The sequence below is a fragment of the Chelonoidis abingdonii genome, chromosome 2 (assembly GCF_003597395.2).
Source record: "Chelonoidis abingdonii isolate Lonesome George chromosome 2, CheloAbing_2.0, whole genome shotgun sequence".
Classification (NCBI taxonomy): domain Eukaryota; kingdom Metazoa; phylum Chordata; order Testudines; family Testudinidae; genus Chelonoidis; species Chelonoidis abingdonii.
Window position 1 is genome coordinate 185,408,542 of NC_133770.1, and position 13,026 is coordinate 185,421,567.

The window sequence follows — 13,026 nt, forward strand, 5'->3', positions numbered from 1 at the left end:
ATCTGAGTCTTGGGGTCCCCAGGAAAGGTTTTGGGGAGACCAGAGTGTACCAGGCACTGGAATTCCTGGTTGATGGCAGCGCTATCAGATCTAAGCTGGTAATTAAGCTTAGAGGTTTCATGCAGGTACCCAAATTTTGGACGCTAAGGTTCAGATTTGGGAAATATACCTTATGACAGAGGTATACCCAGAGAATCCTGGCAGTGACCCGCACCCACACCCTGCAGAGAAAGGTGAAAAAAACCCAGTCACTGCCAACTCAGCCCAGAGGGGAAATTCCTTCCTGCCTCCAAAATATGGTGACCCCGAGAATGTGAGGAAAAACCAGCCAGCCAAACACCTGAGAGAGGGAGAATGCTGAGTGCCACCTCAAAGCCTCTGGCCGTCCCCACGCAATGTCTCATCTCCAGCCCTGGCCGTCTCCAATGCTTCAGCGGAAGGAGATTTTAAAAAAAACAAAACACTAGTGAGGAAAATATCCCTTCCTGACCCCTGCAGGTTGCTGGCGGAAACTCTGAAGCATGTGCTCTTAGGACCACAAGCCATAAACTGGAGGTGAGCCAAAGGACTGCTGAGTTTTATCCGCTACCATCACAAGCAACCCCATCATACAACTGCACTCATAAATTTGTCCAGCTCGCTCTTAAAACTAACGTCTCCACAACTCCTGTCAGGAGGTGTTCAGAACATCATTCCTCTGAAACCTCCTCCTAATTTCCAACCTGAATTTGTTCATGGCCAGTTTAGCCATTTGTTCTTGTGCCAACACTGTCCTTTGGCTTAAATAGCTCTTCCCTCTCCGCGGTATTTACCCCCACAACATATTTATAGAGAGCAATCATATCCCATCTCAGCCTTCTTTCTGCTAAACAAGCCAAATTGTTCCAGTCACCTCTCATAAAATAGGCCCTGCATTCCCCAATCATCCTAGTAGCTCATCTCTGCACCTGTTTCAGTCTGAATTTATCTTTAACATGGGTGACCAAAATTATACACAGTATTCCAAATTAGCAGTGCCTTGTACAGTATCATTAATACTTTTCTAGCTTATCTGGAAATGCTTCACCTGATACATCCTAGGATTGCATTTGCCTTTTTCACAGCCGCATCCCATTGGTGGCTCATAGTCATCTTGTGATCAACCCACACACCCAGGTCTCTTGCCTCCCCTGTTGCTTCTAAGTGATAAGGCCCCAGCTTGTAACAGGAATTCTTATTATTAGACCTATGTGTATTTTGTACTATCAAATTTCATCCCATTTCTGTCACTCCAGTTTTCAAGATCATCCAGCACTTCCTGTCTAATATTCCCATTGCCTCCATATTGATGATGCCTTCTCCCATCTTTGTGTCATCAGCAAATTTGCAACTCCTATTTTTTGGGCCAAGGTCATTAATAAAAAAATAGTAAATAAGATTGGTCTCAAGACCAATCCTTGAGGAACTCCACTAGTAATCTCCCTCCACTCTGCTAGTTCCCTTTGCAGCACAACCTGTTGCCTGCTTCCCCTTCAAGTATAGTAAATCCATTGTATTTCCCTTTTTAAAATCAGTTATTTTCACAAAGAAGGAAATCAGGTTAGTCTGGTATGATCTATCTTTGGTAAACATCCCCTTTACCATTTACCTCTGTTAATTTAATTATTCTTCACTTCACGATTTGTTCTAAGACACTTTGCATATTACTGAAATCGGACTTACAGGTCTATAAGCACGTAATCACTTTATTCCCTTTCTTAAATATAGGTCGGATGTTAGTGATTCTCTAATCATATGGTTCTTCCCCCCAAATAGACAGATTTATTAAAAATCCTTGCTACCAAAATAGCAATCCTATGCACCAGTTCTTTCAGTATTCTGGCATAGAAATGATCTGGTTCCCCCAGTTTTTGCACACCAAGGTCTTTTAAGTTTTTCCTCCATCACATATGTGGTAATTTCCATGTCTAGACTCTCATGTCATCAGCCTTACTGCCTTCATGAACATGTTCCATATTATCATCTTTACTGAAAACCAAGGCAAAGCATTCATTTAGTTTTTGGCCCATACCTAGATTATCTTTAATCTCTTTCCCATCCACACTAGCATACCAACCTCATCCTTCATTATTTATTTAGGTAAATAATAAGAAGGTTTTTAAAAATTCCTTGCAAGAGTTAATTCAGCTTAACTTGTAGCAACTCCCACTTTACTCCTACATTTTCTAATCTCCACAATGTAGTTGGTTTTTTTGTGGATATACCCCTATTTTCCATTCCTATGTGCTCTCTGCTTACTCCTAATAACCCATTTTGAGGTGATTTATTCATCCAGCTGGGTCTGGAGCTTTTCCCTACAAGTTTTTCATTTGCTCGGGATGCAAATTTCAGATAGGTTTCATATAGTTGAAAAAATTCCAAGCCTCCTCCACATTTAAATCTTTGAGCTCTTCAGTCAATCATTCTTGTGGCTCTTCATGCATATATCCTGCCCATTATCTCTCACATATACTGTCTCTGAGAATGGGGTCTACAACTCTGTTAACATGAACAGGCCCAGGCACCTTTACAAAGTGTGACCCTGTGCATAGGTGAATAGCTGTGGCATATACATTTGGTTCATCTATGCAACAACCCCTCCACCCATGTCTTCACTTTTCAGTCCAGATTGACTTACCAGGTCCAATGCCCACTTTAATGATATCTGCTCCAGAAAGAATAAGTTCCTCCACCATCTCTCCTGTTACCACGTTACCTGCCTGAGACAGAAGCAACAGTATTACATACAGGAGATTTTAAAGCCACATGCAGTGGAAAATAATGATGATACTGCTGGTTTTTATTCATTTCTTATACTAGCTGATATACCAGGAAGGGCAAACAGTTAACTTCACTCATTTGGGAACTGTTCTTCTGTTATCATTAAAATATTACCAGGTTGTCCACTCCACATTTCATAAAATTAGACAGATAACACAGGTACCGCCTGGATTCAAAGGAGATTAGTGATTGGCCCAAACATCTCTAAACTTGGATGTTTGGAACCCAAGCCCAGTTCCAGATTTTAATTTTGTGGCTGGTCTCTTGTTCAATAATGGGTTGCATTAAAACCCCAGATGCAAACAATCTTTAACTTTCATGGGTGAGTCTGCAACTCAGGCCCATCCCTAAACGAGTTCCCCTTCTCCCAAGCAATGCTATGAAAGGTCTGATAACTAAAGAACCATGGAAGTTAAATGGGCAGAAGCGAAGAACACCTCCTTCTCCTGTTTCAAAATCCATGCATATACAGAGAATTTTCCTACAGAATTTCCTGGTGTAGCAGATCTTATCTTCTAATGCAGTTACTGCTGTAGCATATTTTTACTGCAAGCACCATGGACTGAGGAATAGCAGGTAAGACGGCAGCAGTTAGAAGACTTCCCAGGTCTCACTACAGGCTGGCCTACCCTCGAGAATGCTGGCAATTACAGTACCAGTTCCAGGACTTGAGAGGTTTGTAAATGCTTCTGGTCCACATTCAGACGTGCTCCAAACATTTCATAAGCATTCCAAGCACTGCTATAACTGCATTAGCATCCTGTAAGCACTGCTGCCTGGTACCCCACGTGTACATGGGCAGCAATATTTTGCTATACTGGATGTCACTTCCTGCAACTGAATTGTCTTGAAAATACTTGTATGTCTAACAAGAGCCCATAGTTAGTTAGATGAGTACAAATGCCACTGGTTTGTTTTCAAGAAACGTGTTTCCTGAAATAGTCAGCAATTATCAGAATGGGGGAAGGTAACCGAATGCTTTGATGGGTCCTCTGAAACAGTACTGTAATGGGTCAAGAGGGTGGCTACCACCCTATTGCACCCAATGGAAAAAACTCTGCATCCTTCCCAGTGAATCGTTTATTCATGAAGGGCCAGATCCTCAAGTCATTTCCCACAGCAGCAAACGTCCAAAGAGTATACATGCCAACAGCTATGGGAAGTGCATGCATCCTTAACCAGGCACAATTCTTGCATGTTGCTTGCATTAACCTTGATTCCTGCATGCCTTGCATCATCAATTTGTGATCCTTGTGCTTCAATGGGGTTTGGATCAATATATAAGCAAGCACCTTTGTTGAAGTTCAAAAGTATTACACTTGCTGTTTTTTACTAACCTTTTCAAATGTATAGTTAACTACGCTGTTCTTCTCACCGACACAGTACAGTGTGTTATCTGATCATTTCTTGTACGGCTCAAGAAGTGTTAACCAGAAACCATAACGGGAAGCCATTCCCACAGAGACAGCACTAACTGGAAACGTTGGTTCACGCTGCTCAGACTGGGAGTGAAAAGACCTTCACTTCCACCACACCTTTTCTCTCTCTCTCTCTCTGTGTACCTACATGGAAACTCGTCTACATCTATAGAGGCCCAATATCTTAGGAGCAAAACTGAATGGTGTTACTAGGGTAAAAAGGGTGAGATTTTCAAAAGCGCTTAGTTTTGACCTCTCTCTACTCCCACTGAAGTCAAATGGGAGTTTTACCACTGACTTCAGTAGGAGAGCAGAGTGAGGCCAACACTGAGTGCTTTGGAAAACCCCACCAAGAAGGTAAGAGGGGGTTACTTCAATAAGAAAAACCTACACAAGTATGGACAAGCAGTAGGGATGAAGAAGTGTAAAAATAACTAAGGATAAAGAATAGGTAAAAGAGTACTTGGAAACATATATAAATAAGCCACCACAGGTGATATGCTACCTAGAATACTGGGGGAATTAGTTAAGAGACCTAATTAACTAAGGAATTTACTATACCATAGAAAATCACTGCCATCTTGAAGTACCAAAGTAGTGGAGAAAGTCTAACAGGCAGTAGAACTGGTTTTTAATAAAGACAAAGAAGACTCTGGCAATTACCATCCCATAAGTCTAACTTCTGCTTCCTACAGGAAAATAATTTGAACCAGGACTAATTTTAAAAGTCCCTACGGGTTGGATCTGCAGCTGGTGTAAACTGAATCCAGCACGTTTGGAATTATGCCAATCTGAACTAGCAGTGGCTCTGGCCCTACAAATCAAGGACTAACTCTAGCACTACCACCATCTGACTTTGCAATTTCAATTAAAGTCACAGTGGCTTGTGCCAGGTCTCTTCAAGGTGACAGAACCATGAGGAACCTCCCGGGTCAAATCCTGGCCTCAGTGAAGTAATTTGGCATTTCACTATTGACTTTAATGGGGACAGGATTCACCCCAGATTTATAAAAACTACCTTTCGAAATAAAATATTAGTGAATACTGTAGACATAATAAATTTGAATGTTAGGAAAGCATTTGATACAGAGTCTCAAGAAATCTTATTAGAAATATTAGAGAGACAAGGTGTGTGAGGTGATATCTTTTTTGGACCAACTTCTGTTCGTGAGAGAGACAAGCTCTCGAGCCACACAGTACTCTTCTTCAGGTCTGGGAAAGGTACTTGTTTCACAGCTAAATACAAAGTAGAACAGATTTTTAAGCATAAAGGAGTTAACACCTGTTGCAAGCGACCATTCACAGTGAAGTGGGCAAGTAACACCTCATCAGTCCTAGGACAAAGAGGGGTTAGTGGGTTATCATGTGGTGTAATGAGACATAAAACCAGTGTGTCTACTAAATCCATGGTTTTTGGTGTCTAGATGAAATTAAGCTCCCAGGCTTGCCTTTTGAAAGTGTTGTACAGATTTCCTTTGAGGACTGAGAGGTCAGATATGGAATGATCCTTCTGTGAAAAGTGTTTGTTCCCAGGTGATAAGTTGTTTTTGTCTTTTACCATTTTTCTGTGGGAGTTCATCTGAGAGGATAACAATTGTCTAGTTTCATCCACATAGTTGTTGAGGCATCTGATGCACTGGATGAGGTACAGCACATGTTGTGATAGGCACGCACAGGAGCCATGGATCTTAAAAAGGTGGGGGGGGGGGGGGGGAATTGATCATGAAGCACTGGAGATACAGCTTTTTGGTTTTGCATCTATTGTTATTGCAGGGTCTGGTGCCTCTTTGAGTTGGTGTGTCCTGGTCTGTGGATAATTTGCTTCTGATGACAAAGAGCTTGGCAAGGTTGGGGGGTTGCTTGAAGGGCAGAAAAGGGGAGGGGTTCAGGAAAGATTTATTTCTGGATGTGGTCCCCATCATGGGATGTTTGTTAAGGATTTCACTGTTTATTTTTTTCCTGAAGCAATCAATGTAATGTTCAAGTCTGAGGTTTTGTCCACTAGTTGCTGTCCAGTCAGATGATTCGTTTTTCTTATGACTTAGAGAGGACATGGTAGTTGTGGGTGGTGGTGTTTTTCTTGTGAAAGAATTCTTTGAGGCAGGGTTAAGGAAAGAATTCATTTAGTTCTCCACATTATCTGGTATCAGGTTCTGTGGTGGGGGAGAAGTTCAATCCTTTGGAAAATACAAATAATTCAGCTCTAGTTAGGGGTAGTCTTAATAAGTTGATTATATTGGGGTGTCATGTAGAATCCATGTGGTGGGTCCTAGGTCTCATGGTTTCTCCCAGAGGTGGTGTTTTGTAGGTTGTGGAGTTGTAGTTAATTTCACTTTTTGCTTTTATTAACTCACGTTGACTTAGGGAGGATCACTGCCATGCTGAATGAAAGCTGGCCAAAAGACCACTGGCAAATGGCAATGGATGAAGGTGAGAGGATGTGCCTAGGAGGTACAGCCTCCTCTAGCTCTACTTCTCTACCTCTAATCCTAGGCCAAACACCGGATCACAACTGTGCCCCTCTTGGCAAGATGAGCCAGGAACCATCTGAGACAGTCCCACCACAACTATCATAGTAGCCATGATATTCTGAGCAGATCATTGGACAATAAAGTCACCAAACACAGTTAGCTCAAAGAGCTAAGTATGCGCAACCCCAGGGGAAATGTTCTAGCACAGGGCTAGGCAACCTATGGCACATGTGCCAAAGGTGACACTCGAGCTGATTTTCAGTAGCACTCTCACTGCCCAGGTCCTGGCCACTGGTGCGGGGGACTCTGCATTTTAATTTAATTTTAAATGAAGCTTCTTAAACATTTTAAAAACCTTATTTACTTTACGTACAACAACAGTTTAGTTATATATTATAGACTTATAGAANAGAACCCCCCCCCCCTTCCCCATTAGGTCCCTTACTGTGCCGACACTCACACTAATGAGAAAGACCACGAGAAATAATGGCTGCAGAAACCCCCAACTACTAGCCCACTGCCCTGGCAGCCACAGGCCCAGCTACTGCCAAACCTTGAGGGCTTGATGCTGTTAAGATGCAGAATAACATAAGGGAACCGAAGAGGAATGGAGACTGCTCAAGAACCAGCGCTGTCTTAGCGACAATGAAATGTCCGTGCATTTGCTAGCAGGGTCAGAGAAAAGCAAGATGTTTTGGTGCGGTTTGTGAGCTGCTCTATGTGAACACAACTAGTAAAGTGTTTTTTGCAGACCCTTACAGCTAGGTATTCACAACCAGCTTCTCCAGAAAATAAAGCATTTACCAGAGCCAGTCAAACCCACCCCGTTCTGATTTGTCAGGGAAAGTGGCTCATGGAGAAATACATTTCTTCATTACTTTTCTCCCAAAATTAATATAGCCTCTTCCAGCCCTATCCAACACAACACAACCCAGCACAGCTTTGGTTTGTTCAGAAGAAGCTTTAAAGGAAAACTGCAGTGATCAGTTGTAGCACCTTGAAATTAGGTATTAAATCAGAGGTGCCCTTTGAAGTCAGTGGAAGTTTTGTGACAAAGAAAAGTGTTAGGGTTGGATCCTGTTCTATTTGTTTAGGAACCTTAGTCCTAAACACCACCAGTTATCTCAGTGAAAACTCCCATATACTGATACTCTAATAAGAATGAAGGTGTTCCTGACAGTATGACTTTAATAATTCACCACCCATTTAAATGCATGAGAAAGTAGCAACTGCAATTTTCATTCTTGGTCATTGGAAAGCAGTTGCCAGTTCCTACATTTAAAAAAATGTGCTAAGCGTAACCACTTTTACCTTTAAAGAAAAATAGGAGCTGCTTTCTCATTAATTTAAGCAATATATGGCTTTTGAGTTTTACTTTTAAGTATAGAATCATGACAGTCTGCTGAAAATTCACCATTTGTTTTAAAGTGATTTAGGTTACATTTCAATGCATGCAGCTTTCTAATATTTCCAAAAATGTTTCTAATATTAGATATTAGATACTATTCCAAAAATATATTTAATATTTCCAAAAAGCCCAGATCATTAGGTATATCCAACTTCCATTAAATTTTGACAGGACTGGGACAAATTTGAAAATTCCAGCCTTGGACAAAAACGTGTAATTAGCATTAGGGTTTAAAACAGAAGAAGGGGAGTTGTTAAGACTTAATATTGTAGCTGTTTTATAGAATAATCTTGAGAGAGAATATTTGGGACGAAGGTTAGGTGAATGGTCTCAGAAGTAAATAATTTCACATTCTGCAAGCCTGAAGGGGTGTACAGGGGGTAGAAATGTCTAACGTTTAGACAGGCTATAGCAGGGGTGGACTAACTTTTTGGCCTGAGGGCCACATCTAGACATAGCAGCAAAGAGTCCTGTGGCACCTTATAGACTAACGGACGTTTTGGAGCATGAGCTTTTGTGGGTGAATACCCACTTTGTCAGATGCGGCATAGAAATTGTATGGCAGACTGTGATGCTCACAAAATTGGGGTTGGGGTGCAGGACAGGGTGAGGGCTCTGGTTGTGGGTGTGGGCTCCAGGGTGGGGCTAGAAATGAGTTCAGGGTGTGGGAGGGGGTTCTGGGTTGAGGGAGTGGGGTGCAGGCTTGGTGGGCCTGGAGATGAGAGGTTTGGGGTGCAAGAGGGTGCTCCGGGCTGGGACTGAGGAATTTGGAGGGCAGGGAGGGTCAGAGCATGAGGAGAAGCTCAGGGGTGCAGGCTCCAAGTGGCACTTACTTCAAGCGGATCCCAGAAGCAGCGGCATGTCCCTCCTCTGTCTCCTACATGGAGGTGCAGCCAGGCAGCTCTGCACACTGCCCCATCCGCAGGCATCCCCTGCAGCTCCAATTGGAGCAAAGGAGGGGGCCATTGGAGAGTGTATGAGCTGGAGCGGGGCCATGCCGTGGCTTCCAGGAGCCGCATGGTATGACCCCTGACCCTGCGTCCCAGCTGGAGCACCAGAGAGGGGCAAGCCCCAGACCCCACTCCCCAGCAGGACCTTGCAGGCCAACTTAAAATGGTTCATGGGCTGTAGTTTGCCCACCTCTGGACTATAGTATAGTTCTTATGGCACCAAAATAGTAGAGGAAGAAGAGCTGATAAACCCTACTTACTATTAAACTTAGCCCAATAGGCAGCAGCCGAAGCAAAAGTGTCTAAAAAGATGTTGAGGTTTTTGCAGGGGAGTTCATTGTGAGAGCTCAAGAAGATTATCAAGTGATACAAAGCACTGAAAAAAGAGTTTTTGGAGTAATTTGGGCAGCATAGAGCATCTAAAATGGGTAGGCAACCTATGATGGGACACATGCCAAAGGCTGCACGCAAGCTGATTTTCAATGGCACTCACGCTGCCCAGGTCCTGGCCACCAGTCCGAGGGGCTCTGCATTTTAATTTAAATTTTAAATGAAGCTTCTTAAACATTTAAAAAACCTTATTTACTTTACGTACAACAACAGTTTAGTTATATATTATAGACTTATAGAAAGAGACCGTCTAAAAATGTTAAAATGTATTACCGGCACACAAAACCTTAAATTAGAGTGAATAAATCAAGACTCGGCAAAGCACTTCTGAAAGGTTGCCGACCCCTGTTCTAGCAGTTTTGATGTAAAAACCAAGGATGGAGATGAATTCATTTGAACGGTGCACAGGGGTAGCACTAGGAGTAATGGGAGACAATTAAAAAAAACAAAAAACCACCACACATTTAGGATGAATATCAGAAAAAAAACTTACTGGTAGAGACATATTAGGCCATGTAATAGTCTTCCAGGGAAAATAATGGAAATCCTATCATTTGGGGCATTTAAAACTAGATTGGTAAACATGAACTAGATTTTCCTTTGTAAGGAAAGGATCCTCCACCATTTAAGCCAACAGGAGTTTTGACATTGACTTAACTGAGAGTAGGATCAGGCCCTAACTTCCTGATTCTATGATGCTGATAAACAAAATAGTGTAATAAATACCGACACTGGGAGGCAGTGAGATCTACTGGACAGGGTGCTAGGTTGGAACTTGGGAGGCCTAGGGTCTATTCCCAGGTCTTTTCCTGTCCTGCTGGATAACCTGAGGCACATCACTTTGCCTCTCTGTGCCTTAGTTTCCCTACCTTTCATGTGAATAATGATACTGAACTGCTGTCTGAAGTGCTCTGAGATATATGGATGAAAAGGGCTATGTCAGAGCTAGGTATTCAAAAGGAGGAGAAGACAGCACACCAAATTTATTATAAACAAACACATATCCCACCCTCCCAAATCTCATTACGCAACACCCATCCTTCCACTGGCACATAAGACAAAGGCCAATGAGGAGCCCCATGGCATATAGTGTAGGAGCCATAGCTGCCTTGCACGGTACACCACAGATTCACAGCTGAATCTGCTACATGACCCATGGGAACAAACATTCCCTGAGCCCCTGGTTCGTGTTACAATTTCGTACTGCACTCCTAGTGCGAGCCAACTGTGGGGGGGTCATTGTGAGGCGAGTGAACAAGGCAGCCTGCAAGGTCTGGGGATCACTTTCAGCTATTAGAACACAGTTATTTTTAGACCTATTAGTTAAGGGCTGGACCTTTCACTTCGAGCCCATAAGGACACAAAGAACACTGCCAGGGTAGAACAGAAGCATAAATTCATTTCTTCAAACTGCTTTTGAGGATGAGAGACAACTGACTCACAGACTTTGCAGGCGGTCAGGGCATTTGAAGGGTTAGGAATGTATGGAGGCTTTCAAGAGGAAGGAATCGCCCTGAATTTGTACATAGGCTTTTAGGAGTAGAAAAGTATCTCTGTGTAGGAGATCAGAAAAGCAGCTACCCTCATGTAGACTTGTGTCATTCAGATACAGTGAGCCAGGACTATAGATGTGGTGTTGTTACTAAAACGTGACTTATAATAAGGGTGACCAGATATCCCGATTTTATAGGGACAGTCCCAATATTTGGGGCTTTGTCTTATACAGGTGCCTATTACCCCCCTACCCCATGTCCCGATTTTTCACAGTTGCTGTCTGGTCACACTAATAATAGTTTTGATAACAATAGTAGAGAAACAGAGAGCAAGAAGGTGCCTTAATCATATCCTTTCTCAGCTATTTGGACTGGGACTCAGATCTAGGTTCAACTCTTGGCTCTACCACTGATTTCCTGTGTTACCGTGGGCAAGTCACTTAATTTCTCAGTTTCCATCTATAAAATGGAAACAGTAATGTTTTCTCTGTGTATTTAGATAGTAAGCTATTCCGAGCAAGGACTGTCTCTTACGTGTTTGGACAATGGGGCCCCAATCTCAGCTGGGGTCGCTCCATGCTGCTAGAATATAAATAATTATATTGTGAGCTACTCCTTTGCTGTTCATCAGAAATAAAAAGACATTCATTCAAAAACTGAAGTTAGTCCCTCCAGGGCCCAATCCTGCCTTCTCTTTTATACCCACAAACTCCTATCAAAGTCACTGAGAGCTGTGTGTGCAGGGTGGATAAAAAAACAATGATTTTTTTTTATTTAAATCGATTTTTTGATAAGTTTTTTTTTCCTCAAAAAGCATTTTATCTAAAGATAGCTTTACTTAAGATACATTACAGCTCAAAGGTATCTCATCATGGAATAGGGATTATAAATTCTAATTCTATAGTATGAGACAATATATTCATGTAATGTTTAAGAAAAGTTCATGGATTAGGGACCCAGTCTTATGGGGTTCCAGGGGCTTCTGTATAGATTATTTAGGTTAATCTTTCTATCTACCCAATGGGACTCAGTGCTCAGTCTAGAAGATACCATCAAAGATGCTTAGTTTTGCAGTTCTCAAACTGTGGATTTGTGTCTCCAGAGGTAACGTGCTTGTTAACAGCAAAAATGTTTATAAATAAATAAATAATATAGAGGGGTGAGAAATTTGTATGCACAGAGTCAATCCCTTACCTCTCTCTAAAAGTGCCAAGTTTCAAAAAGTTCAATGAATAGAAGATTGTTGGGGACAGAATAGATCTGGACAAGGAGAAGAAGTCTGGAAATGAATGTGAGAAGCGAGAGACATATGCTTGCTTTGTTTAAATATTATATGTTTGCTGTTGAAGAAAAAAATCCAGAATATTTAACATTGTTGGTTTAGTTAAATAAAATTATTTAAATGTCTGTCTGGTGATGTTCTCTTCCTAATATAGCATGGCAAGAAAATCCTCCAAATAATGATTAACCTGTTGAAGTGGAATAGTTCACCTTTCAGTGACTTCATAAATAGCTGCTTCAATTACCTTTGGTAAGTGAAATAACCAAACAATCATTCATTTTCTGATATAGCTGTAAAACTAATCTGAAAAGTTTTCAAAATAAAGCACTGTTTAAAAATATATAGTGTGTACCTTCTAAAAATGAAACCTACATCTATCTCTGAATTGTGAAGAATATGTATTAAGGTTATAACAACCAACAAGAATGCAGGTAGAAAACCATGATTAAATCAAGTCTTCCTGACTAGTGATTTAAATCAAATCCACCCTATGTGTGTGTGCAAAGAAGGCAGAATTGGGCCACACACATGCATTTTATCTGATCACTTTGGCAGTGGGCCTGTTTTAGGTGATGGTTACCCAGGTCCCCACGGGTACTCCAGCACAATCTTCCCATTTACAAGCCAGATCGCACCAGGCAAGAACGCTAAGTCACTTTTTCTTTCATGTTCTTCCCCCTCCTCCCTGTCCCATTTCCCACTGCGGCTTCAGCCCATGTGGGCCGTAAGAACATGGTCTCCCCTAAGTTGCATGAACATGCAGCTCCATTGTCTGTTTCAAGCAGGATCAGCTGGTTATAACCTGTTTTTTCCAG

The 13,026-nt window shown here is 41.9% G+C and overlaps 1 protein-coding gene across 4 annotated transcripts in view; it reads right to left on the reverse strand.

The window, feature by feature from the left end:
- GMPR (guanosine monophosphate reductase) overlaps positions 1-13,026 on the reverse strand; it is a 71,451-nt gene that overhangs the window by 47,621 nt on the left and 10,804 nt on the right. For all 4 annotated transcript variants that reach the window (XR_012655322.1, XR_012655323.1, XM_075062856.1 and 1 more), the window contains exon 5: positions 2,657-2,738. Coding sequence is in view for 2 of the 4 variants with exons in the window: in XM_075062856.1 (XP_074918957.1) it covers positions 2,657-2,738 (82 nt within the window). In the remaining 2 variants the exon portion in view is untranslated. The remainder of the gene's footprint in view (positions 1-2,656; positions 2,739-13,026) is intronic.